Consider the following 24,976-nt stretch of genomic DNA (forward strand, 5'->3'; position numbering starts at 1 on the left):
GGAGGTAGAAAGGGGGTAGTTCTTAACAAAAAGGGAAGATTTAAATAGCAAGAGCCTTCAAACACATCCGTCCAATCTTGTTGAAAGTTCACAAAGCCCAAGAAAGCCCAAAGCAAATTTTCAATCGAGGGAGAACGGGCCGCGGCATGGAATATTTTGGAATGCTGAAGTCACGTGCACGGAAGTATATCTAAAAAATAATGATCACATAGCATATCTCTTCTTGCCATCTCATTATTTCCAATTTTTCAACCCACAACAAGTTTAGTTGATAAGAAAAGAACTGATATTTTAAAAAAAATTAAGTTTAATTTCCACCGTGAAGATTTATTAGTGAATAATATATAAATATCTTTATAAACACTCATTAAACCTTTATATATGTTTTAACTTACTTTGGTTTATATATGTTTTAACTTTGGTGAATCCTGTAGATCCAACTGATCAAAACTTCTGTTTATGAAAAAAAAACACTTAACATGGAGCGCACGTTAGCCCACTTCACCCCATACCTTGTATCTAGCTTCCACCTAGCCAAACTCTTTTACGTTTCTATCTGTCCGAAAACAAAACCAAAAGAATACTTGCCGTCCCCAAAATCCCTTCTTCTCTCTCTCAATTAGGGTTTGCGTTTTCACACTCTCTCCCACACACTCCTCTCTCTCTCGCGTTTCAATGCCTGCCAAATCCGTCTCCAAATTCCAAACAGTGCCAAGCCGTTCTATTTTCAAGCGAATTCGGCGTTCGGTTCAGTTCATATCACTTCTTCCCCTTATTTTACTATAGGGCTCCTCCCATGGCGCCGAGCCGCAGAAGGGGCGTCAGTAAGGCGGCAGCGGCGGCCGCCGCTTGCCGCCAGTTCCAAGTCGGCGATCTTGTGCTTGCCAAAGTAAAGGGGTTCCCTGCATGGCCTGCCACGGTATGTGCTTTTTTCTATTTTACAAATTCTTGTGGAAGTTTGTGTTTTTCTCTTGATTGTGCTGTTTAAATTGTGCTTTTGATGCGTATCTGGGTTGCATGTTGGGTGGGGTTTAGTGTGGCAATTTTCTGGGATTGTTGTGGATCCGTACTTGAATTTCATGCCTGTTACGTTTTTCCTGGGTGATGGTTCTAGAAGATGGATGTGCCTGGCTTTCTGACCTTAAAGTCTTAAACTTGCTTTTTTATACATGAATTTTACACGCTTCTTGACTTATCTTGCTCCGATGAGCTTGTTGTAGATGTGTTTAGTGCATAACTGGAATGGGTTTTACAGCTTTTCAGAATTTAATTGTGAATTCTTAATTCTGTATTACTTCTGATGGAGAAGGTGAGTTTTTATTTCTCTGGTCGGTGGGGGGCAGAAGATAGAAACTAGTGACCACAGGCATATCTGAAACCATCTGGAGCTTTGACTTTCCTCTCCCTCCTCCTCGTAGGAAAAAAAACTGTTGAATAGTTTGTCGCTCTGTTTGGTGCATAATAATTTAAGGGAAAAAATATTTTTTTCATTGGGTTTGAATGACGTGATTTTTATGCCATTTTCACCTTGTTTTTCCTTTTTTCCTCTCCATTTGTCACGTATGTATAGAATCTGAATGAAGTCGTTGTTCCTGAGACAGAAGATCTCCTTTCTGCAACCCAGTCTCCTGAGAGACAGAAACATTAAGTTTCTTTATGTTTGTTCCCCTTCTTGTTTGTAGTAATGAACTAGTTATTTAATGATTTTTCAAGTTCTTTGCTGGTGGCAGGTAAGTGAGCCGGAGAAGTGGGGCTACTCTACTGATCGCAAGAAAGTGCATGTTCACTTCTTTGGAACCCAACAAATGTAAGTATTCAAAGTAATGTTTCATTTGATTGCTCGAATGCTGGTAGTTGCTTGTTGTGTCAATTGATTTGTATAGCACAACACAACTTTAGAAATCAACTACACGTTCAAATTTCATAATCAAGGTAATTGAATCTTAGCTCTCGTTTGCTGATTGGGATAGGAAAGGATGGATAAGATAAGAAGACAGAATAATATGCTATGATTTGTACACACTGCACTCCAAATAATCCAATAGATAGCAATATAAATTTTATGCAAATGAAAAGTTTTATGAAAAGTGATGGTTGCGGTGGGGATAGTGATAATGGAGGTGGTGACAGTAGTGGGCCGGGGGTGGCAGCAATGGTAATGATGATGGTTGTTCCAGTGATGGTGGCAATTATCAACAATATTGGTGGCAATGACAATAGTTGCAGCAATGGTGATGACAATAACAATATTGGTAACTGTAGTGATGCTAGCGGTGACAGTGGTGGTGGTGGTAGTAATGGTAGTGATTGTGGCATGTGTAGACGGTGGCTCTATTAGTCTATTAGCAATGGTGAATGGTAGCAATGGTAATGTGGTGGCAATGGTGATTGTAGTGGTGATAGTGGCGGCAATGGTTGTAGCAGTAGTGGCAAATGGCAATGATGGTGATGGTTGCAGCCACAACAACAATTACGGTAGTGTTGGTGGTGGTGGAATAAAGAAGTTGTGTAAGCATGAGGTGAGGGAAAGGGGAAGATTTTCTCTCTCCTGTCCTGTTTGTTCTTAACCTAGCTCCTGTCATTGTAACTTACGAACTATGAATAGGATGTGATTATCAAACTGGACAAACTTAACGTATGATCAACTCACCATATAATTGATTAAAGTATGATATGATAGCTTGTCCCGTCGCATCATCTTTATGTAACCACCAAATGGGCCCTTTGTTTGTGTTGCATGTAAGATATCCACAATATTCATGATGGCCTATGGATATCATGCTAAGGTTTGATTGTGGTCTTCTGGTTCATATCTCAATGAATGATATTTTCCAGATAGTTGTTATTTAATAGTTTCCCTTCATTACCAACATTGTTCCCTAGAACTAGGCAGGTGTTATATATTATGGTATTTATATCTAACTCTAACTTCCTTTCTTTTATCCACTATTTGATTATTTGAGAGTATATTGTCTATTTAAATATTGTTTTAGGAAGGTAAGAGCAGATGATTTACAATCATTGTACGCCACTTATAAGGATAACACTGTTGAGATGTTTACTTTCAGCTTGCTTGATGTTATACGAGAGTCAGTGTGAGACTAGAGTTGCAAATATTACTAGGACATGGTATTTACATACATGTGTGATTTCTTCAATCTCCATTTTATTTTATTAATTGTCGTTGTATTTATATGCATTAAAGTGATAAAATATGAAGGTTAAGGGAGTTCTTATCTCAGTTGTTCTTCATTGTTAGGTGTTTATTTGTTATTTCCAAAAAGATGGACATTCACTGCACCACAAGCGCCAACCAACCTTTGGTTTGCAATTTTGACATAGCTTCATCCCTCTATTTCCTCTAGTTATTTGTTAATGATGAACGTGTTATTGTTTTGAGTAATTTGAGTTTTAAGTATCAGTTATGTATGTTACAAATTCATGAAGTTTATATATGATGTATGCTATTTTGATGTGCCTTTGCCTTCTGCCATGCCACATTAACTTATGTGAATGCCCATCTTTTTGGAAATAACAAAAGAGATAAATATGATTTTAGTCCCTATACTTTCGCTTTTTCTTGTTTTTAGTCCCTAAAGTTTCATATTGTTTAATTTAGTCCCTGTACTTTATTAAAAACATGTTTTTAGTCCCTTCACACATATTCTTCACAAACGGCGTTAATTCTTGGGGAATGAGTTATTGTTGGTTCTCACTTTCAGAAACAATTTTTCCCCACATGCACATTCCTTTCGTCCTGGTTGTGAAGAACAAACTGTGGATTTCGAACCACAACCCCTACATACAGGTATCGATCAGGAACCGTGCAAATTCATAGATCTGCAACATGTACTGTTGAAGAGTGAAGTTGGAAACAAAGACAAGAATAGAGTATGTGTAGGGACTAAAAACACTTTTTTAATGAAGTACGTGGACTAAATTGGATGACATGAAACTTCAAGGACTAAAAACAAGAAAAAGTGAAATTATAGGGACTAAAAACATATTTTTTCCTAACAAATAAACACCTAACAATGAAGAACAACTGAGATAAGAACCCAAGAATACAAGAGTAGTAAATTTGCCATTACTTAATAGCAGGGGTTAGACCAAGGTAGGTAATGGCAAAAAGAAATGCAATGCAGCCACCCAAAATAACCATGTCATCATCACTGTTATTGACTTCATGTTATTATTTATGATTTAAGTTAATGATGATTGTTTCTTTAAGCTATGACTTTAGATAGTAGTGTTTTAGATCATAGTTCGGAAAACCATACTAGCTGGTTAAACCAAAAATCACTCTCCTTATTTAAACTTCTTGATTGATATCTATTAGTTGTTGGTTAGGTCTCTTTTATTGAGGGAGTTAGGTTAGTTGGGCAGGCTGAGACTGTAGAAGAAATAAAGCATATGAGGGGAGGTTGAGGGAGAAACCGTCTCATCATTTGAGAAAAGTTGATACTCTTGGGGAGTGGGGAGAGTCCTGGAATATCTCGGCAAATCACTCATTTTGTATCTTCTACCCTAGCCTAAGACTACTACCACATTGGCATAACAATTGGGATTTAGGGTTATCCATAAAATTTCTTTGTTTGCTTTAGATTCTGAACCAGTTCTATCTCTCTGCTTTGGTAAGAAATTGGTCAAAAATTGGCAAACCATTATTTAACCAAGAAAACTTGTCAACCTTGACCAATGAAAAAGTTAGAACAATCCTATCTTTATCTGTAACTTCCAATCTTTCATGCTTTGTCTAAAATGGCCTATTTAAGCACCTCTCTCTCTCTCTCTCTCTCTCTCTCTCTCTCTCTCGCTCTCTCATAACAGCAACAAACAGTTGCCATTCAAGGTCAAGTGTCTTGTAACTTATTGATGGTCCATATCATAGCTTCCTATACCTGATATATGCTTGCAAAACTTACCAAGTCTGTGATGTGGGACTTGTAAACAGATGTGGTATTGGAGTGGGATTAAATTCTTTCCTGGACCAAATGTGGGATCTTTGAAATGAGCCGTAGTGTATGATGCAATCAAACCCATAATATGAATGTCTGTTTGTGTATATCCTAGCGGGATGAGACTGTTGTTGTTGTGTGTGTGTACATATATTAGTATATTTTGAAAAATTTATATTAGGTCGATTTTAATCTATATGAGTGAGGTAGCACATAATTTTGGATTCATATGAAATTTTGTATATATGATCTATGTGAAATGAACTTTCAATCCAAGTATGGGTTTTAAGAAAATATTATTGAATTGAAAGTTATTGAATGGTGTGATAGTTGATCAAAGTTACATTGGTGTAATTTGATCCCTCCTCATATATATATATATATATATATATAACCTGCAGTACACCCTTGACCTGTTCAATCACCTGCTTACGATGTTTACTAGTTTCAAAGAATACTACACTAAAAATGGTTTGTTCCTAATACTACCCAATTAAGTACTATTTCACTCTTAGGTCCTCATGAGTTTGCAGATGACAGTTCCAAACATAACAATGATATGAAAATGAATTATTGAATAAAGTATTTGACTTTTAAGTCTGAAATCTCAAAATTTAGCTTTGCATGTATATTGTCACTTTCCCGCAAGAAGACTGAAGAAAATATAAATACTAGTTTGTGTGACTTGTGATCTGAAATAATGCTAAACTGCTAACATATTGGATCCTATGCCAGAGTGCAAGTATTTTAAATGCCCCAAATATTTTGGTATCTAGTTTGTCTATTGCTTCTTTTTTATCTAAAATTGCTTTTCTGCTGTTGCAAAAGGTGGCCTCTAGATTTTTTTAGTTGTTTTCTGTTGATCTCATTCTTGGCCTTGGATTTAGCTCCTCTTAAGTGAGAAGGTATGGATGAGTAAGGATGCATACATTCTTGATTTGAATTTAATTTTTTCCTAAGCTTAACCTACTTTTTTGAATTGATGGCCCTATGCAAGACTTGTGTTGCAATGTGGAATGTTTGGTAGTTTGAGCACTAATGAAATATGACTTTTTTTTTGGATAAATATGAATTGTGGCTTTATTTTGAAGCTTTTGTACTCCCTCTTGGCATTTTTTTGGTTCCCTTGTACATGACATCTTATATCTATTTAGCTTACCAGTTGTGTTAGTTTTGAAATGACATTTTGTTTTGTAGAGCTTTCTGCAATCCTGCTGATGTGGAAGCATTTACTGAGGAGAAAAAACAGTCTATTCTTGGAAAACATCATGGGAAGGGTGCTGAATTTGGTCGTGCTGTTAAGGAGATAATTGAAGTTTTTGAGAAATTAAAAAAAGAGACTCAGCTTGATGAAACTGGCTCTGGTGGTGATGTTGCTAATGCAGATGTTTCAAATCCTGTTAACTCATCTGCCAAGTATCAGACGAATGCTCCTGAGTTGGCACACACATTACCAATGAATTCTTTAAATTCTATTATCAACAAACATGAGGTGGTATGTGCAGCTGAGGATGACTCAGCCACTGTACTTAAAGATGAATCTCATAATAAGGAGGCATTGTTAGGGAAGCCTGCTGATAAGATGGCTGTGGTAAAATCTCCCAAGCCAGTTACTTACTCTTCTCGAAAAAGATCTATGGGTGACTTGTGTCTGCAGGGCTGTGTAACACATAGACATACCTCAGTACGGAGGTCTAGAAATTCATCACGTGCTCAAAACTGTGTGTTGCCTTGTAATGATAGTGGAAAGAGTGCTGGTAACCCATCAACCACTGCAGCTCAGAGTGTATGTGCACAAAGGAATAGAAATGTCAGGAAATCACCTGATCTTTCTGGCTGTGATAATTTTGAGTCATCCACTTTTGTCTCGAATGGTAGCATTGATGACAACAGTTCTGAAATTATCACAACTGATTCTGATACATTTAGCTTGAATGAGGGTAGTACAATGGATTCAAATTTTAAACTTGAACTATCTGAAGCTATTGAATGTCCAGAAGTTGAGTTGAACAAAGGGCTTAATCTTGAAATAAAACCTGTAGTTAATAAGAAAAAAAGAAAACCCAATAGAAAGAGGGCAGCTAATGATGCTTCTAAGCCAATCAGTAGGCCAGAGGAAGAGACTGGTGTGCAGAATGCCAGTCAAAGCTCACAAAATATGTGTGGAAATTCAAAAGAAAGATGCTTTGAACAAGATGGAGATGAACACTTGCCCCTTGTGAAACGAGCAAGAGTCAGGATGGGTAAATCATCCGTTGAGGCAGAACTTCATAGCACTCTCCAATGTCTAGGAAAAAATTGTAAGGAAAATACTAACTCCGTGCAGCAGATGATCACACCCTCAAATTGTGAGAATAATAGCCCTGCTGATGGAGACTCATCTGTGCTGAATGGAGCTTTAGATGATGTTTCTCCAAAAATTTCAGTTCCATGTTCCAACACTCAGATTTGTAATACTAAGAAAGATCAAACCTTCAGCTCTGTGGATGTTGAAGCTGCTTTACCTCCATCTAAACGCCTCCATCGTGCTTTAGAAGCCATGTCAGCTAATGCTGCTGAAGGTCAAGCCCATTTGGAAGCATCATCCTCCATGATCTCATCAAGTGGCATGTGCTGTATATCTGATGTCAAGAGATGTCCGAGTATGGCTATTACTAATCAACAAGGTAATTGCTTAGAACTGCAAAAGTCGGATACTTACAACAATGATTCTTCTCATATCAAAGTGTATGGTTTCTCAATCAGTTCAAATCCAATGATTTTTACAGAGAATAAATCACCTATCCAAGTGGGTAAGCAATTGACCAAGATACAACATGAAAGTGACAAGGATGTTCTCCCAGGTGCTACAGATCAAGTTGGTGAAGAGCTTAGTGATCATACGATTTGTCAGACAGCTAAAGTAGATTTAAAAATTCAGTCAAATGGACAAATTTCTTCTAATCTTGGTTCAAAATGTTGTTATGTTGGAAGCATTCAAGATTCACCAGATCCATCATTACCAGCAAATAGTGAAGACAACATTAGAACTGTGAATGATTCCAATACAGCATCTGATGCATCAGAACATAATGGAATAAGCCTTGACCCTGTAATTTGTGTGGACAAAAATGATGCCTTTTCACCTCATAATGTCGATGTGCTTCAGAATGAGGGTGCTGTATGTGAGGATGCAGAGTGCTTGAAGCCAGCAGTTGTTGAGATTGGCACCTCAAATGATATGTAAGCTTTAGTTATAGCATGTTATAGTTCTTAGCCTTTTGACTCTCCTATTCAAATCCTTAAAGCAAAAAAGAAAAAAGAATTAAGGAAACTATTTATAGTCTAGTACCACTAAAGCTTGTTTTCTGTTTTGTTGTGACATCTTGTTATTGAATTTGCTAATTTGGTAGGATGATACATTGTGTAAGTAGTTTTTTATTTTTTGTTGTAAACTAATGATAGTGAATATGAAAGAGATCAATTGTCAAATAAATGTTAGTTATTCTTCATTTCTTTCAACTCAAGAAAGTTTATGCCTATTCTTTAATTTCAGGCGTGATATTGTGAAAGAGGTAAAATGTAAAGGTCCAGAGCAGGATATGAATTCTGTCTCAACATCTGATGACTGTTTGGGTGAAAAGGGAATTTTGGACATTCGGTCAAGTCCATCCTTGTCAGACGGGGGAGATTGCGTTCCACAAAGTTCGCCTCCTACTACATCTGTTTGCAATGTTTCGACATCAGACAGTAGTAATATCCTTCACAATGGAAGTTGTAGCCCTGATGTACATTTACACCAGAAACAAATTGTATGTGGTCCTGTCGATGGTAGTAAAGATGGGGATGTGGCAATTCAACAATCAATATGTATGGGTAAGTCAACTGAAGCAGGACGTGCTGCTTTGTTGTACTTTGAAGCGATGCTTGGGACATTGACAAGGACAAAGGAAAGTATTGGTCGAGCAACACGCATAGCTATTGACTGTGCAAAGTTTGGTATTGCAGATAAGGTAACGTGATTTTTTAAAATAAAAAAGCCCGCATCCTCTATTCTGAAAATGTTTGTTGTAAATACTCTTTGATTTAGATTAGTTCTACACTTCTACTTGTATCCTGCTAATTGCACCTATCTATTTATGATACGAATCGGACTAACACAGTATCAATCAATAGAGAAAACAACTTAGCAATGGAAAATAAGATGTGTATTATTTCTGAAATGAAGGGATTACAGTGGATTGAATATTCCTACCGTCATGAAGTTAAACTCATACTGAGTTCTAATGCTCTTTGTCCATAAGGACCATAACAAACTTAATGATTCTCTTCCCTACCTTCCTTCTCCATCTACATCCCAATATAACAGAAACCCATCTCACAATTGACTCTATCCTCTCTCTCTGCCGCATAACCATTGTTTCCCTGCCCATTCTTATTTTTTTTAAACATTCACTTTCTCCAGGCCACGGGCTTGGGCAGCTGATGTGCTAACTATCCATTTAAACCTATATTCTCATTTTGGGTCCTAACAACTTAGGATTTTATTTTTCAAGTTTTTTGGACCACTGAGCTAATGCAATATGAATCTGTCAAGTTCATGTATTATTGCCAAGAAGAAAAAATACAGATTCAAACCTGCTATAAAAACAATTATTGTTTATATGCTTTGTGCTATAATACTTCTGGACATTTATGGGACTTAAATTCCTTTAATTGACTTTGCAGTTATCCCCTACGCAAAATTGTTGAATTTTACTTACAAAATATCTATTGTTGATGCCATTTGCAATTTTTGGGGTCTTGGGCTGTGTTCCAGGTCATGGAAATTCTTGCCCATTGTCTTGAAATGGAGTCTAGCGTGCATCGGAGGGTGGATTTGTTTTTTCTTGTTGACTCTATTGCACAGTTTTCTCGTGGTTTAAAAGGTGACATGTTTATTGCTTTGTTACACTTGAATCTTACTAAGAGAGAAGAAAGAAAATGCCAAGCTGGACAGTTGATAATTAATTTGAAAATAAAATTGTCTGATTTTGCAGGCGATGTATGTGGAGTATATTCATTTGCTATCCAAGCTGTCCTTCCACGACTATTATCTGCTGCTGCTCCTCCTGGAAATACTGGCCAAGAAAACCGTAGGCAGTGTCTCAAGGCAAGTTAATGAAGTTATACCAAGTGCTCTTTTCTTAGATTTCTGTTTTGGATCATCAATATTTTGTTAACCTTATGCTTTGAATTTGTATAGGTTTTAAGGCTGTGGTTGGAGAGAAGAATCCTACCAGAATCCATTATTCGGCGACATATCCGGGAACTGGATTTATATAGCAGTTCAGGTGGTATCTACTTGCGGCGATCTATGAGAACAGAGAGGGCTTTGGATGACCCTGTTAGAGAAATGGAGGGCATGCTTGTTGATGAATATGGAAGGTTTGAATTCGTTCATACAGAATGTTTGACTTATTTATTTGCGCACTTCTGGTCTGTGTTTACTTATTGTTTATTTGATTTTGTAGCAACTCAACTTTTCAGCTGCCTGGATTCTGCATGCCCCAAATGCTTAAAGATGAAGATGATGGTGAAGGGAGTGATTCTGATGGCGGGAACTTTGAGGCTGTCACACCGGAGCATACTTCTGAAATATATGAAATAACTTCTGCAATTGAAAAGCACAGACATATCTTGGAAGATGTTGATGGTGAACTTGAAATGGAAGATGTGGCTCCCTCCAATGAAGTTGAAATGAATTCAATTTGTAATGTTGATAGAGAAAATGCTAAGCAGTGTGAGAAGAATCTGCCTCTGTTCTTTGCTCCTCTACATCAGGATATGCGGTCATCTTCCCCACCCCCACTATCATTCCTTCCTCCTCCACCACCACCTCCTCCTCCACCCCCACCTTCTATTCCACACCACATGCCATCTACCTCTGATCCATATAACACCGTATTTAATTCAAAAGGTTGTACTGTTTCACAGGTATGTTTCACAACTTTTGTTTATGATTTTCAGCACCAAGTAGCAAATAACTCATGGTTTACTTTGTCCTTCCTTTCTACTCGAGCTCATTTGCAGACTCTGAAAGAAAACCACCACCCACTTCACTCTGTGGCTCAGCCCATGGCTGCACCAAGGCATAGCCAACCTATCTGTGATGCAGTGCACCATCAAGTCCCTGAATACAGAGAAATGCAGATGCACATGCCAGAATCTACTTGCTCTTTCAACAGTTTTCATGTACCACCTCCAGAGAATTTTCGACATACTGATGGTGTTACTACACATAATAAAGGATACTCTATACGACCACCTCAACATGTGCCTTGCAATCAGTTTTCTTTTGTTAATGGGGAACAGCATGTGAAACATCGAAGGGAGGTTCCACCACCCCTTCCTTACTCCAGTAGACAACACTTTGTGCAGAACATAGAGAGAGAGAACTTCTATAATAATCATGAGAGATTAAGACCACCTCCTTATGATTACCAAGAGAGATGGAATGGTCCTGCACCTTATCCCGGTAGGATTAGCGTAGCTGGATATTCTTGTGATATTAGTCATGTGTATTCATATTAATCAACCATGCCCTGGTTTGCCGTTGTGTAGTGTGAAATCAATTTTCTTTCTTTGGTAGGTCCTTGGTATCAGGAAAAAGGTGTGCCTCCCCCTTATGGTTGTCATCCATGTGAATCAAGTAGAATTCCAGATCATGGGTGGAGATTTCCTCCTCAGTCTATGAATCAGAGGAACTCAATGCCATTTAGACCACCATTTGAAGATGCAATTCCAGTTTCAAACAGAGGTGCTTTCCCTCTTACCCCACATTTTTTCTTCTATTGTGAGAAGTTTTTAGTTGGATGATGTTTTTGTCGTGTTTTTTTTGGTAAATACACCTTCTCTCTCCTGTTTTTTCTCAATTTACACTACTTTACGATTTAATTTTCAATATACACTATTTGGGACTTTCTCTCTCCTTTTTGTTTTTTTTAATTTAAAATATTATAAAATATAAATATTATATTATATAATTTTTTTAATTGGTTTTAAAATTACTTATTTATTAAATTAAATTTTATAATTTTTTTAAATTTTTTTAAAGAAAATGATATTATTAAATATAATTATTTTTGTTTTATTATTTAATTTACTTAACATATTTTTTAGGTGAATATTTTTATTTAAAATCTGAATTTTTAAATATAATTATTTTTAATATAATTATATTATTAAGTATAATTAGTTTGTTTATATCATTAGATTTAATTAAAAATGATAAGACTTTTTGTTTAACAATTTATTTATAGAAGAATATTATATTGCATTATCAATAAAATACTCAAACAATTACACTTGGCTAAGGAAAAAACTTAAGATGGAGATATGTTAGGATAATTATTTCTGTTATGATCATGTTGTCGGCAAATTTATTCTTTGTCGTGCTCTTTCTCCTTGGATCATGATCCTACTGATCTCGTTCATATTCTTGTCACATTGATTTGGGTGGTAGCAAAAAATAATTGCTAATTAGATATTTTTAAAGATATTTTCAATATATTTTTATTATAAAAAATAGTTCATATTTAGTCGTATCTTTTGGATATTGTAATCTTTTTTTTTTTTTTTCATATCTCCAGATCATAAATAATAAAATATCAATTCTTATCACTTAAGCCAAAAATAACGGTTAAATAAATATTTTTAAAGATATTTTCAATATAGCATTTACTATTCTTTGAAATTTTGTCTATTGTATACGATAGATGTATTAATTATTTTTTACTGTGTCTTTTAGTTTATTTTAATACTACTAACTAAATTTTTTTTTGTCTATTTAATAATCATTTTCTTAAAAAAAAACAAAATTATAAAATTTAATTTAATAAATAAGTAATTTTAAAATCAATTAAAAAAATTGTAATATAATATTTATATTTTATAATATTTTAAATTAGAAAAAGCAAAAAGGAGAGAGAAAGCCCTAAGTAGTGTATATTGGAAATTAAATTGTAAAAGAGTATAGATTGAAAAAAAGTAGGAGAGGTGTATTTATGGAAAAAATCTGTTTTTGCCCCCATTGAATTCTCCAAATATTTATATTTCAGGTCCGAGCTTTTGGCGGCCTAGGTGATCAGAAAATACCCAGAAACCATGGCTGGTACTTCCGCTTTTCCTCTAGACTCTAGTAGTTGTCCTTCAACTATTAGCATTGAAGTTGGTACTCATGTTTCCCTTGTGCATTGCTAGGTATAGCCCACTTTTTGGGCTGGGCTCTGGCCTTGTTTAGGAAAATGTGATTTATGGTCCTTCATTCTGTACATGCAAGAATCTTTGGAGGGGGTTCGGCGGAATCTGCACAGGACATGTGAATGATCTGCTAGGTTTTGTACATATGTATTTTAGCCTCTTCTGCAGAATGCAGGGCAGGAATTGTAATTGTAGAGTTGTTGAAAAGGGGTAACCTATTTAGGTTGTCATGTGTTAAATTTTTTTGCTCCAAATTTTATAATTTATTTCATGGAAGCCCTTATAGAAGTTAGATGAATATATATATACACAAATTTTCAGGGGATGTTTCTTGAAATTGTTCTCTTGATATATGGAAAAACTTCCCTCTAGCATTTTCTTTGTCAACTCTGATTCATTGTTTAAATGCATTGTTTCCACGCCGAGTGCAAGGTCTCAGTGGCCATTAACTATTGGGTTGCTTGGGGGCCCATGCATAAAAACGTGCTGGCCTATGGTAGTGGTTTGTTGGAGTTTGTAGGGAGAGTTGGCGTGATCAACCGTGATGCCAGCGTTGAGAATCATGAAGGGTGTATGGCTGGCTGTCTTAATTCTGAATTTCCTGTTATAACGTGTAATACCACTGATGTTGCTTTGTATTTTGGATAATTGTCTCTTCAATGCCAAATTAATAAATAAAAAGGGGAAGAAAACGTTGATTTTTTTGGAGCTACGTACAGATATATCTCAATAACATTTACTATACCAATGAAGACACTAATCAACATTGATTAGAGAATGTGATTTTTTTTTCAAAGGAAAGAGAATGTGAATTCTTAGAGAACTAAAACTATTTTAATTATTTATTGATAACAATAAAGAGAAGAAGACGAATATTTGTAGTTTGATTGATAGCTTAATTATAAAAGGCCTGAGGTATAAAGTGCCAAATTTATGTAAGAGAAAGATGTTTTGTGGTTCTATTTGTAAGTCAATTACAAAATTTCCAGAGAAAAAATGACATGAGATGAAAAGTGAGAGTGGATGTAATAAAAGCTATATGGAATGCAGAATGTTGCATTGGCTTAATTGAATATAAAAAATATGATTTAAATATGTAAAAATGTGATTTTTTTATTAATTTATATTTATTATTAATGATACATTGAATTATATTGTTAAGATGGTGTGAGTATTTTTTTTTCCAGATTAATAATATAAATTGCCAGCTATTAAGATTGATGAGGCCAAACAATTAAATTATTGGATAGTTGAAATCAACATAGTTCATATCACAACTTTTATATATTATAAGAAGATTTAGGAAAATTAATAATGGAGACTAATTAGCTCTATCGTATTTTTTTTTGCTTGGAACATTTAGCTAATAAACCATCATAAATTAGAAAATTTTGATGATATACATAATTTCAAATATTTTTTTCTCTTCTAATCCTTACTTTTAGTTTATATTAAATTATGCATATCCTATTTATGATTTTTAATATTTTTCTTAATTTTTTAAAATAACTTTTATTTTACCTAAATTTAAATATACTCTTAAGTTAACACTTAGATAAGTTGGTAATATTATAGCTTATATAGTGGTCTTTAGTTTTTTTTTTATTTTGTAGTGTAAATAAAGTCCTATTATCTTGTTTAGTATTTTTGAACTAAATTTCTTTCTTCCCAGTTCATAATACAAGGTCATGCAAGCCATGTTATGATTCCAGGGTGTAAGCTGATCAGTCAATGGCTTAAAAACATTGAAGTGCGCAACATTGATTCATTGACGAGATGAACGTATTGGTTGTAACCGTGCTAGGAAAAGGACGCACTATTAAAATATTGGTACGTGTAGATTTAGTATCTGGAGTTATGTTAATCAATTGAATAAAAAATATTGAAATGGAATTTTTGTTCACTTCATTATCAAAGAGACAAGATTTCGTGCCAACAAGTTGTTGAATCAGAATCGAGAATGAGAACACTATAAATGCTTCAACTCTTAAATGTGCAATGCATAAACATAAAACAGACTTGCGTGTAGATCAGGAAAAAAGAGAAGAGCAAAAGTGGTAGGAAGAGTCTTGACATCTTGAACGCAGACAGGAAATGGGTGCTTCACAATCAATCTCAGAAAATTCCATCCATGAATTCACAGTCAAGGTACAGATAGTTACAGTCTCAACGTGAATAAAAATCTAAAATCACTAGTGAAACTCATCAAATAAGAAATAAAATTGACAAAATTGTATAGTTTTTAATAGTAAAAAGTAGAAAGTGTGTTAGAAATTATATTGATAGCATTTCTCTTATCATTATTATCTGAAAAATATGTTAACATACTTATTGAATGTGGTTGGCACAGGATGCCAGAGGCAAAGATGTGAACCTGAATGCCTACAGGGGGAAAGTTCTTCTTGTGATCAATGTCGCTTCAAAATGGTAGTTTTCATTTTCTAACTCAACTTGCTTCTAGAGTTTCCTAATTCCTTTCTTAATGACCAAAAGAAAGGGAAGAGAAAAAAAAATGTCTTCCATTCTCCTTCTGAGGCTAACTGAATTCATGCACTTGAAAAAAAACAGTGGATTTGCGGATGCCAATTACAGCCAGTTAACTCAGATTTACTCCACATACAAGAGCAGGGGTATGGTATTCATTTTGAACTTAATTAGATTGGTGGGCCAAAAAGGAAATTGATCATAGTTGAAAAAATATCTTTTTTTTTTTGGTGATGTTAGGACTTGAGATATTGGCATTTCCATGCAACCAATTTTTGAAGAAAGAGCCAGGGACTAGCCAGGAGGCACAAGAATTTGCATGTACAAGATATAAGGCTGAGTATCCCATTTTTGGGAAGGTATGTTGCTTTTTTTGTTTGTGTTGGATCCCTGACTGACTTTATGATATGTAGTACTTCTATTTTTCCGTGAGATTTACATTAGTGGGTATTTTATAGAAAAATGAATGAAAGGAAATAACAGTGATTTCTTGGTTTAATTTTTCTCATTGAATGCAACTTGGTCCAGAATCCAGATATTTAAGAGGATGGGGATGTTATACCGCGAAAGGATAAATTAGTGATATCTCTGCTGGACAACACTATATTATAGGATTTTTTTTAAAAAAAAAGTATTATGGGAAGTTATTCAAACCATAATTAGGATATATATCCAATTAATTATCCAAAATTAACAGAAAGAAATAATAGATATTTAGGTATTCTTGCACCACTAAAAGTGTGTTTGAAACCTGTTTAACGGAAAATTTTGACTTTTTCAGACACAAAATACCAAAGTAATATGAGAAAAGTTTTTCCATATAGATCAAATTGCATTTGGTCGAACTCCTACGCAAACGTACTCTAAATACTTATAGTCCTGACTAATCTTTTTATATATTGTGTATTCACAATTTTTAATTTATAAGAGAGAGTTGACGGCATTTGATTATATGTCACATAAAATTAATTGATATTATAATAATTTCAAATTACCTAATAATTTCTCAAATAACATATTAACATGTGACAAGTTCCAACTTCAAATTGAGTGGTACACTACACAATTAGAGAAATATCTTATTCTAAGGATATCTGATTATAACATTAAACATTCTGTTGAATGTCTTATGCTCACCTGTTTGATCCAACCCTGCAATTGTATTCGAAATTGAACCGACCGACACGCACACATGAGCCAATAATGTTCGATGTTTGTCGGAAGATTAGAAGATATCGTCCGTGTGACAGTAACGAATGACAATTATGAAAAAAGAAAAAAAGAACATCGTTCATTATCTTTCCCGTTTAAACTGAACAGAGGGTAAACAAATAGTAGTTTTTTGTCTGTGAACACTAAACAATGTGAACAGTACTCCACTGAATTTAGCATTTTTTTTTGTGATTTTTTATAATGCTTGTTATGGGTAATCATAATCATATCTCCCTAATAAAACACCATTGACACAATAACATTCCAATTGCACCATCAAATAATTGATGAAAACATTTTGTAGCTTAATAGTTTTACTATGAGGAATGTTAATATCATGTTAAAAAAGTGTGGGAGAGAATATAATTTATATCACATTATGATACGTACAAGTAGCACGTGGGGCAGCAGTTTTACCCGTAACTTTTTAATCACCTATCTATTTTTTGATACTGTTAATTATCACTTACTTTCTAATATCTATCAAACATTGGGTCAATTATTAACCATACCTTACCCTTTATATTTATTTTTAATTATATGTAGATACGTGTGAATGGATCAGATACTGCACCAGTCTTCAAATTCCTGAAAACGCAGAAATCTGGAGTTATGGGGTCAAGAATCAAATGGAATTTCACAAAGTTTTTAGTCGATGAGGAAGGCCGTGTCATCCAGCGTTATAGTCCAACCACCAAGCCATTAGCCATTGAAGTACTCTCTCTCCCTCTCTAGGAGAAATTGATTAAGAAAATAAAAAATATATATAATATGCAAAATTATTAATATACCTTATCATTACTTTTAATAATTTTTTGGATAAATAATTTATGTACGGATGATGTAAAAAAATTTGGCTGACAAAAAAAAATTTATGTTGTCATCTAATTATAAATTATTATGTATATTAAATATATTGATTGTTGAATAAGAATCTGTTCATTGTTATAATAATTATCTCAAGAGTAATATCAATTATGATTTTTAATTGATTGATGTGTAAATTTTTTCATATAAATACATAAAAATTAAACTCTATTTTTTTACTAGTTCTTTATTATCAATAAAACATTTGTCATAACAAAATGTGCTTAATATCCTTGAGACTTGAATGTATAAAAAAAAACCCTAGAGACTTTGAAATTAATTATTCACAAGTTGTTGTGTTGTCGTCTTTGACAGAGTGACATCAAGAAGGCATTGCAGGTGGCTTGAAAATCGACTGTACAATTACTTCAAGCCATTGTTCGTGTTGAAGATATCTGAAACCAAAAAGAAGTAAAAGAAAAGATTATGTGATTGATGTTTATTCTATTGATTATTTAACGCATATTTATGTCCATGGTTTTATTTGTGATGTTGTATGAAATTTATTTTCAGCCTCTCGATATCAATTATTCTGTTAAAGTTGATACCAAGGAAATTGATTATTCAATTTGTTTTTGTCAAGTAAACGTATGTCACCATGGGCATGTTTTGTTGGGGAGGTGCTATCTCTTAGTAGTTGCATGTCAACAAAAACTTTGGAAAAAAAGTGCTTCATTTTTACTTTTTTTTAAAAAAATAATTTTTTATTCTAATCACATCATAGTCGAAATATGAGTTATTTTGACTGAAGAATGCAGTATTTTTTTTTATCAAGATTGTGGGGTATATATCTTTCTCTTTTTTTGGTGTGAAATTACTTAACTTTAACCGCGTGGTATTTTTATTGAATTCTGAACTATTATACCGCTAGTATAGTATGCCCACATCAAGCTTAGTTTACTTGTTTATCCATTCATGTATTTGTTTTAGTATTTTTTTTAATAAAAAACTTAGGATATTTTATATCCTTCCATTATTTTACACAATCAACAAAAACTAATAAATATATATAAAAAAATAGTAATTTTATATAACAAACTTTATTAAATAGTTAAAAAATATAATATTAATATTAGATTAAAAATTAAAATGACATTAATTATTATGAGTATTTGTTAAAAAATAATTAATATTATATTAAAAAGTCGATTTGAGATGGGAAGAGTAAATTTAAGTTAATTTCTATATTTTGTTTTCAATTATACCCTTACATATAATGGAGTAATTATTTTTAGAGAGTGAGATGGAGTCAAAGACATGATTCTCGTAATGATTGAAATACTTATGAGGCGTAGGTACGATTTCTTTGTCAGCAATTCTCATGAAACCAATGTAGAATTACTATTGCATGTAATCATTCAAGCATACATGCTGCAACATATCGTTATCTTTACGAGATAATATTCCTTCTCCCTTATTTAATTTTGTTTTATTTTCAAGAGACGGATAGCATCTTAGCCGAAAATGAAAATTCCCTTGAAATCTAGCTACGGCCAAAAATTAAGCTGTGAAGGGATGGGTATCTGCAATAATTTTCTTTTCTTTTCTTGAGTCTAGAGAGAATCTTTTAGTCTCTGTATCAAGACAATCTAATTGTGACTTGTGAGAGGTGAGTGATCATATTTCAAACTTTAGACCAGCAAATGGGGTACACAATCACACGGCTGCACCACCAATATCTTATCCTTTCAATTTGTTTTACTCATCCACTCAAGGACATGTAAGCTTTGTTTGCACAACTTCTCTTACTATTTTTTTTTCTCTCTTTACATTACTACTTTGGTCCATTTTATAATTTTTTTCAAAACTTGTTTTTTTATTTTCATATGACCTGTCCAAATTATCTACTACATTAATTGGCTTCTTTTTTTTTTTTTACAAAAATATTCTTAAGTAGAGATGCATCAATAATTAAGTGGAAAGAAATAAGATAATGGAATCTCAATAGTTTTATTTTTTGAAGATAATTCTGAAAAAAAAAATATAAATTGTTGAAATTTTTTATGTTACCAACTCATTAACTAAATTTCTCAGTCCAAAGTAGTTAAAATGATTGTATATATAAGATTAGAAGTAATCATTCAAATATGGAAAATGTTGCATGCATGTACATTTGTACACTATTTTTATAGTAAATGGAAGGAAAGAAGAGGGAAAAAAAAATAGATCTAATAAATGATGTAATGAAAAATTAAAATAGAAAAAAAATAAGACGAAAATGAGACATGAAATAAAATACATGTATAATAGTACTAACCCTTAAGGTATTAGCAAAAAAGAAAACTAATGCATGACAATGTAAGTAATGAATGATTAATAGCTATTTTTATTTTGAATGAAATCTTCTTATCTTTTAGGCCAAGAACAAGAAAACCTATTCAAGTTTCGAGTTTGTTCCCCACGCGAAAAATCAGAAAAGAGTGTTGCACGTGGGCCGGGTCCCGTGACAGAAAGCTCATAGCCAGAGACACACGTGTACGACATAACCCAATAGCTCAATAACGTTCACGTTGTCTACTTTTGGAATAGCAGACTCACAGAGCGATGTGGGACTAATCTTTTTTAAATGTGAGAGTGAGAGCGAGAGCACGTTTTTAGAAGACGAAATGAAATTCACCACGAAGAAGCTCCTCCTCCTTCAACAACATTAAGGAATTTAACGTGGTTCATAGGTGCCGGCAATGATAAGCGCAAGGCATGTCAGGTCGACAACAACAACGACTTGGTTCTGCTTTGAGCCAACACAGTACACGTGATCATGGCCACTACTAGAGGGCACAGGATTTGCCTTCAACAAAAATGTTCTTTGAGAACACATGATTATGTTTTATGGCCTCGTGGGGGAAAAAGCATGTTCTATTTTAGGTGTATTCAACATCAATGTGAGGACTGAGGACTAATACATTAATTGTGTCACCACCAGTAGTATCCAAGTGTATGAATGCCATTCACCCCAACCAAATTTTTATGTGAAATCTCTCTCAAGTTCTCTTCTTTTCCTTAATTACTTTTTTTCTTTTTCTGACCGGGGGGTAATGTGCTATGCTAATAAAAGCTAGTGTTTTTGTGTTTTGGTTGTGTCTTTCAGTCTTTTGCTGGGGTTATGAAATCTTAATGATGACAGTGTTAATTACTAGTATATGAAAAAAATGATATATATTAAATATCATATGGAATTTGAGGTCATTAATTTTAACTCTTCCGAGAGAAGGAAAGGAATAATATTTTAACATTGGCACAAGGGACAAAAGACAATGTCGTCCGTATTATATTCTACAAGCATCGTGTACATGAGTCAGCTTGCTCATGCAGAATAATTGCGGTTTGTCACGAGAAATTGAGAATCATGTCAACCATGACTTGGACTTATACACTGTACGTACGTAGCACATCAATTCATCATCTTGGAAAAATTGTTATATCCTACTCTAGCGAGAATTTTCCAGTTTCCACCTTTAGTTTTTCTTATTGTTTCTTTTCCAACCTTAAAATTAACGGCTTAGATGTTTCATAGAGGAAGATATTTCCTACTCCTGGACCTCTTGTGCCACATGCATGGTACTAGTGGCAGCGCCATTTAACGATCATAAAATATTTCTTTTGCATATACGAGTCATATGCCTTTGAACATTTTTGTAGTTAGATAATGTCATTATTTAGTCATGATGATTGATGATATCCATAATACTTCATCCACCGACTGGTTTAATATTTTATTTGACCTATAAATGGGCAGATTAAGAATGATGGTTAGACCTATAACCTATTGTATAACTGTCATTAAGAATGTCTTTATATTTAATTGCAACCAACTTACCACACTCAATGTATTCATATTATTTTACATTATCACCATTCATTGGTCATCCTTATTTTATAGATACAATCATACAAGGGGTTCCCATTGATGTCTTATTTAAATACGCAAAAAGAAAATAAAACAAAAAAGAAGATAACATACAATGTAGCAAAGTAGATGATGCAGACACATCCCACAAAAGAGATATGCATTAACGATGGGGGGGGGGGGGGGGGGGGGGGGGGGGGCAAAGGATGACCCTAGGGTTAGTAATAGTGGATGAGTAGTCCCTTTTGTCATCTTTGGTGGATTAGTGGGACATGTCCCAATGCTGAAACCATGCCATCGACCACAAATTTTCTTCCTTCATATCTTCAAATTCTTCCACTATATATATATATACCACATACGCACAACAGGTTTAAAACAAGTCCTGAAAATAACTTCACACAAATTAACAAAAGCAAATGGCAGCTAATGTATTCTCAGTTAGAGGTTCTAAGGTTCGGTCATGGGAGAGGTGTTCCAAACAAGTTCGGCAGCAGAGGACAAGGCTTTACATAATTTGGAGATGCACTGTGTTACTCTTGTGCTGGCACGAGTAAAGAAAGTATCATCAATCAGAGCTTGGTCCAGTAGTTGAAGAAATGGCTTGACCTATGTTCAAGCAGAATTTGGGGTTCGTTTTTGCTGAAAACCATACTGAGAGAAGTGAGACTTTGTATTGTACCCTCAGGAAACTTTTGGGGTGTCTGTACTATAAAAGAGTCAAAAGTGACATAGTTTATGTTAGGGGGTAGGGTAGGTAGGTAATTAAAGGGGCTATATGAAGCAGGTGTTCCTGCTGAACATGTATATTAACACAAACTAGCCTTTTTTATATATAATTCAAGTTGAAGATACAACTGAGCCTCATGTCTAATTTCTTTTTGATATCACACACACACACAATGACACACAAACACGACCTTAATTTGCCTTTTAGTTTTATCGCTTTTGTGCCAGATGATAGGGCGAAAGCATCATATGTCCCAGGCTTAATTACAATCCCTTTAATGTCACTTTGAAACTTGTGGACTTATTCAGTGAAGTTTCTTGCTGAAATAAATAATAAATCAATCCATAAACCAGTTGTCTATTATTATGTGCAACTGTTTGGAAGTCAATGAATTGGCAATAGTTCCTTACCAACCCATGACTAGGGATCGCGTACCACTTACGATTCACTATATAGGCCAAAATGCGAATGCTCAAAGACTTCAAAGTTCTCTAATGAGTCTTCAAGTGGGATGCAAAAAGTAAGTTGTTACCTACAAAGATTTCAATGCTCAAGTCACTGAGGGTGAAATTAAAGTTGATTTGGTGGTTGAAGAAAAAAGGATCTCATTTACAAAACTAACAGCTAACATTTTCCGATTTAAAAAAAAAAGTGAGAGTGAAAGTCTAAGAGGTAGTAAGGGTTCAAATAATATCTCGTATGTGTTGTTAGGTCACTTTTATTGGTCTTTTTCCTTATGTTGATAATATAATAGTTACTGTCTGTTAGAAAATTTACCCTTAAGTGAGAAGGTAGAAGGGTTTGAGTTATTCCTAGGTTGTTTGAGGGCAGTTCACCTTGTGTTGCTTGGTTTCTGGTCTCAGGCGACTTGAACTTATTGAGTCAAGTTGGATGTGTACTGGGTCAGGTTTGGAACACCAACATTAATCCAATGACCCTAAAAGTCAAATATAATGGATTAATTTGCAATTGCATTTTACCTTCAGTTTTGATATTCAAATTTATTTTGTAAAGTGAAAAGTGTTACTGAACTTACTAGGAAGGAAGAAAGCTAATAAACATAAGTTTTAACCCGATTAAATCTGTTTGGATAAATTTTTCAATAAATATTTATAAGAGAATAAAATAAAATAAATATTTTTTCTTATAAATTAAAATCAACTTAACCACAAATTAATTTATAGAAATTCACTAAAGCCGGCCAGTGATGAAAATTTGGATAGTTTACACAAAGTCATATATTCAAATTAAATCTTATTGCCACCGTTTGTGCACTAAAAGAACTAACATATATAAAGTTTTATTTAGCTTTTCTAAAAATTAATTTTAATTTATATAAGTTAAACTTAACTTATTAAAAAAATTAATTTGTTTTATTTTCTTAATTTGGTTTCTGATAAATCATTATTAAGATGTTTATATAAATAAGACCTAAAAACTAACCATCCCTTTTTCTAGCGTAGGGAGGGATGGGGAAGTTAAAAATCTAGAACTGTTGAAAGCATGATCATAAGGATTTTCCGTCATTTTTCACGAGCAGCCAATGTAACTTTAAAAGCTTTGTAACGAAATATGTACCAAATTACTTGGTGTTGCAATGGAATATGATTGCATCCAAAACATAAGTAGCAAATAGCCGAATAGTAGAAGGCATGAAAAACACGAATGTCTATAAAAAGAAAACCTGCAATTTGGTCACACACAAACCGGTAGTGGAACAGAACAACCTATTCCACACACAAAATTACCTGACCTGCAACAATCTGTAATTCTCTTCTGTCTTTTTCTTATGTTATTTCACAACACAATCAAATGGATATGAGTACTTACTTTGTCAGAGTTTGCAACTAAATTCCACTCCATGTTTGTCAAAGATTGGCCTGATTACAATTTTGTTCTCCTTATCATTCTCAATTTCAATTTATCTGTTAACTTGGCAACGTTATTCTTGATATACAGTAAAGTATCACATTAGTCTTGCTATACTTACCCGAGGGTTCAATATGGCCCTCCAACATTTTCATCAAATAATTAGATATCAAGTTAAAACACGAACAAAAATCACAGAGGATCAAATTTGTGAGAAAAAAAATAGTTGAACTTATGAAATGAAGATAGTTAAAAGACTGTCTAAAAATAATATAAATAAAGAAAAAATATGGTCAAGACCTCCAATCTACGTAAAGAGAAATGCTATTTTCTTTTTGTTACACGGAAAAATGTTATTTGTACAATTTTACAAGTAAAAAATAAAAGAGAGAAATTTGAGATGCCAACATATCAAGTTTGAAGAAAGCAGATTTCAAGTTCAATCAGATAAACAAGTGAAGAAAAATTGTTTTATATATAATCATTTAATCGAGTATATCGATTAGATTCTTTAAAATTTAAACCGGAGACTCTAACTGAAAATCAATCCGAATATTTCTTTTTGAATTGGTGGTTTGGATCCATCAGAATCTCGGGTTGTTTCAGACCCATGATCAAGATCTTATTTGGTTTATCACGACGTTTTGTAGGTACAATTGGGTCATCAATTATTCCACAACGTTCATTCACATCACCCAAGTTTTCTGAATAGATCTTACTGCCTAGTGCTTAGCAGCTCACAAAACCAGGATCCCTTCACGTCGTTCGCCTGTACAGCCATCTCAGTAA

At 33.9% G+C, this 24,976-nt stretch overlaps 1 protein-coding gene across 1 annotated transcript; it reads left to right on the forward strand.

Moving 5' to 3' along the window:
* Positions 1-481: 481 nt before the first annotated feature.
* On the forward strand, positions 482-18,260 carry LOC114370172 (protein HUA2-LIKE 2-like). Its single transcript, XM_028327461.1, has 16 exons — positions 482-919; positions 1,731-1,807; positions 6,156-8,180; positions 8,494-8,950; positions 9,757-9,865; positions 9,977-10,089; positions 10,183-10,364; positions 10,451-10,913; positions 11,010-11,454; positions 11,569-11,736; positions 15,253-15,326; positions 15,529-15,605; positions 15,747-15,808; positions 15,903-16,021; positions 17,421-17,588; positions 18,057-18,260. The coding sequence occupies exons 1-16, from the start codon at positions 797-799 to the stop codon at positions 18,087-18,089; spliced, it is 4,695 nt and encodes a 1,564-aa protein (XP_028183262.1). The 5' UTR covers positions 482-796; the 3' UTR covers positions 18,090-18,260.
* Positions 18,261-24,976: the final 6,716 nt, after the last annotated feature.

This window comes from Glycine soja, chromosome 10, assembly GCF_004193775.1.
Source record: "Glycine soja cultivar W05 chromosome 10, ASM419377v2, whole genome shotgun sequence".
In the NCBI taxonomy this organism is placed as follows: Eukaryota; Viridiplantae; Streptophyta; class Magnoliopsida; order Fabales; family Fabaceae; genus Glycine; species Glycine soja.

Coding starts and splice junctions, on each gene's coding strand:
- LOC114370172 (XM_028327461.1), top strand. CDS start 797: ATGGCGCCGAGCCGCAGAAGGGGCGTCAGTAAGGCGGCAGCGGCGGCC. Junction 15,327..15,528: donor TCCATGAATTCACAGTCAAG/GTACAGATAGTT, acceptor TGGTTGGCACAG/GATGCCAGAGGCAAAGATGT. Junction 15,606..15,746: donor ATCAATGTCGCTTCAAAATG/GTAGTTTTCATT, acceptor GAAAAAAAACAG/TGGATTTGCGGATGCCAATT.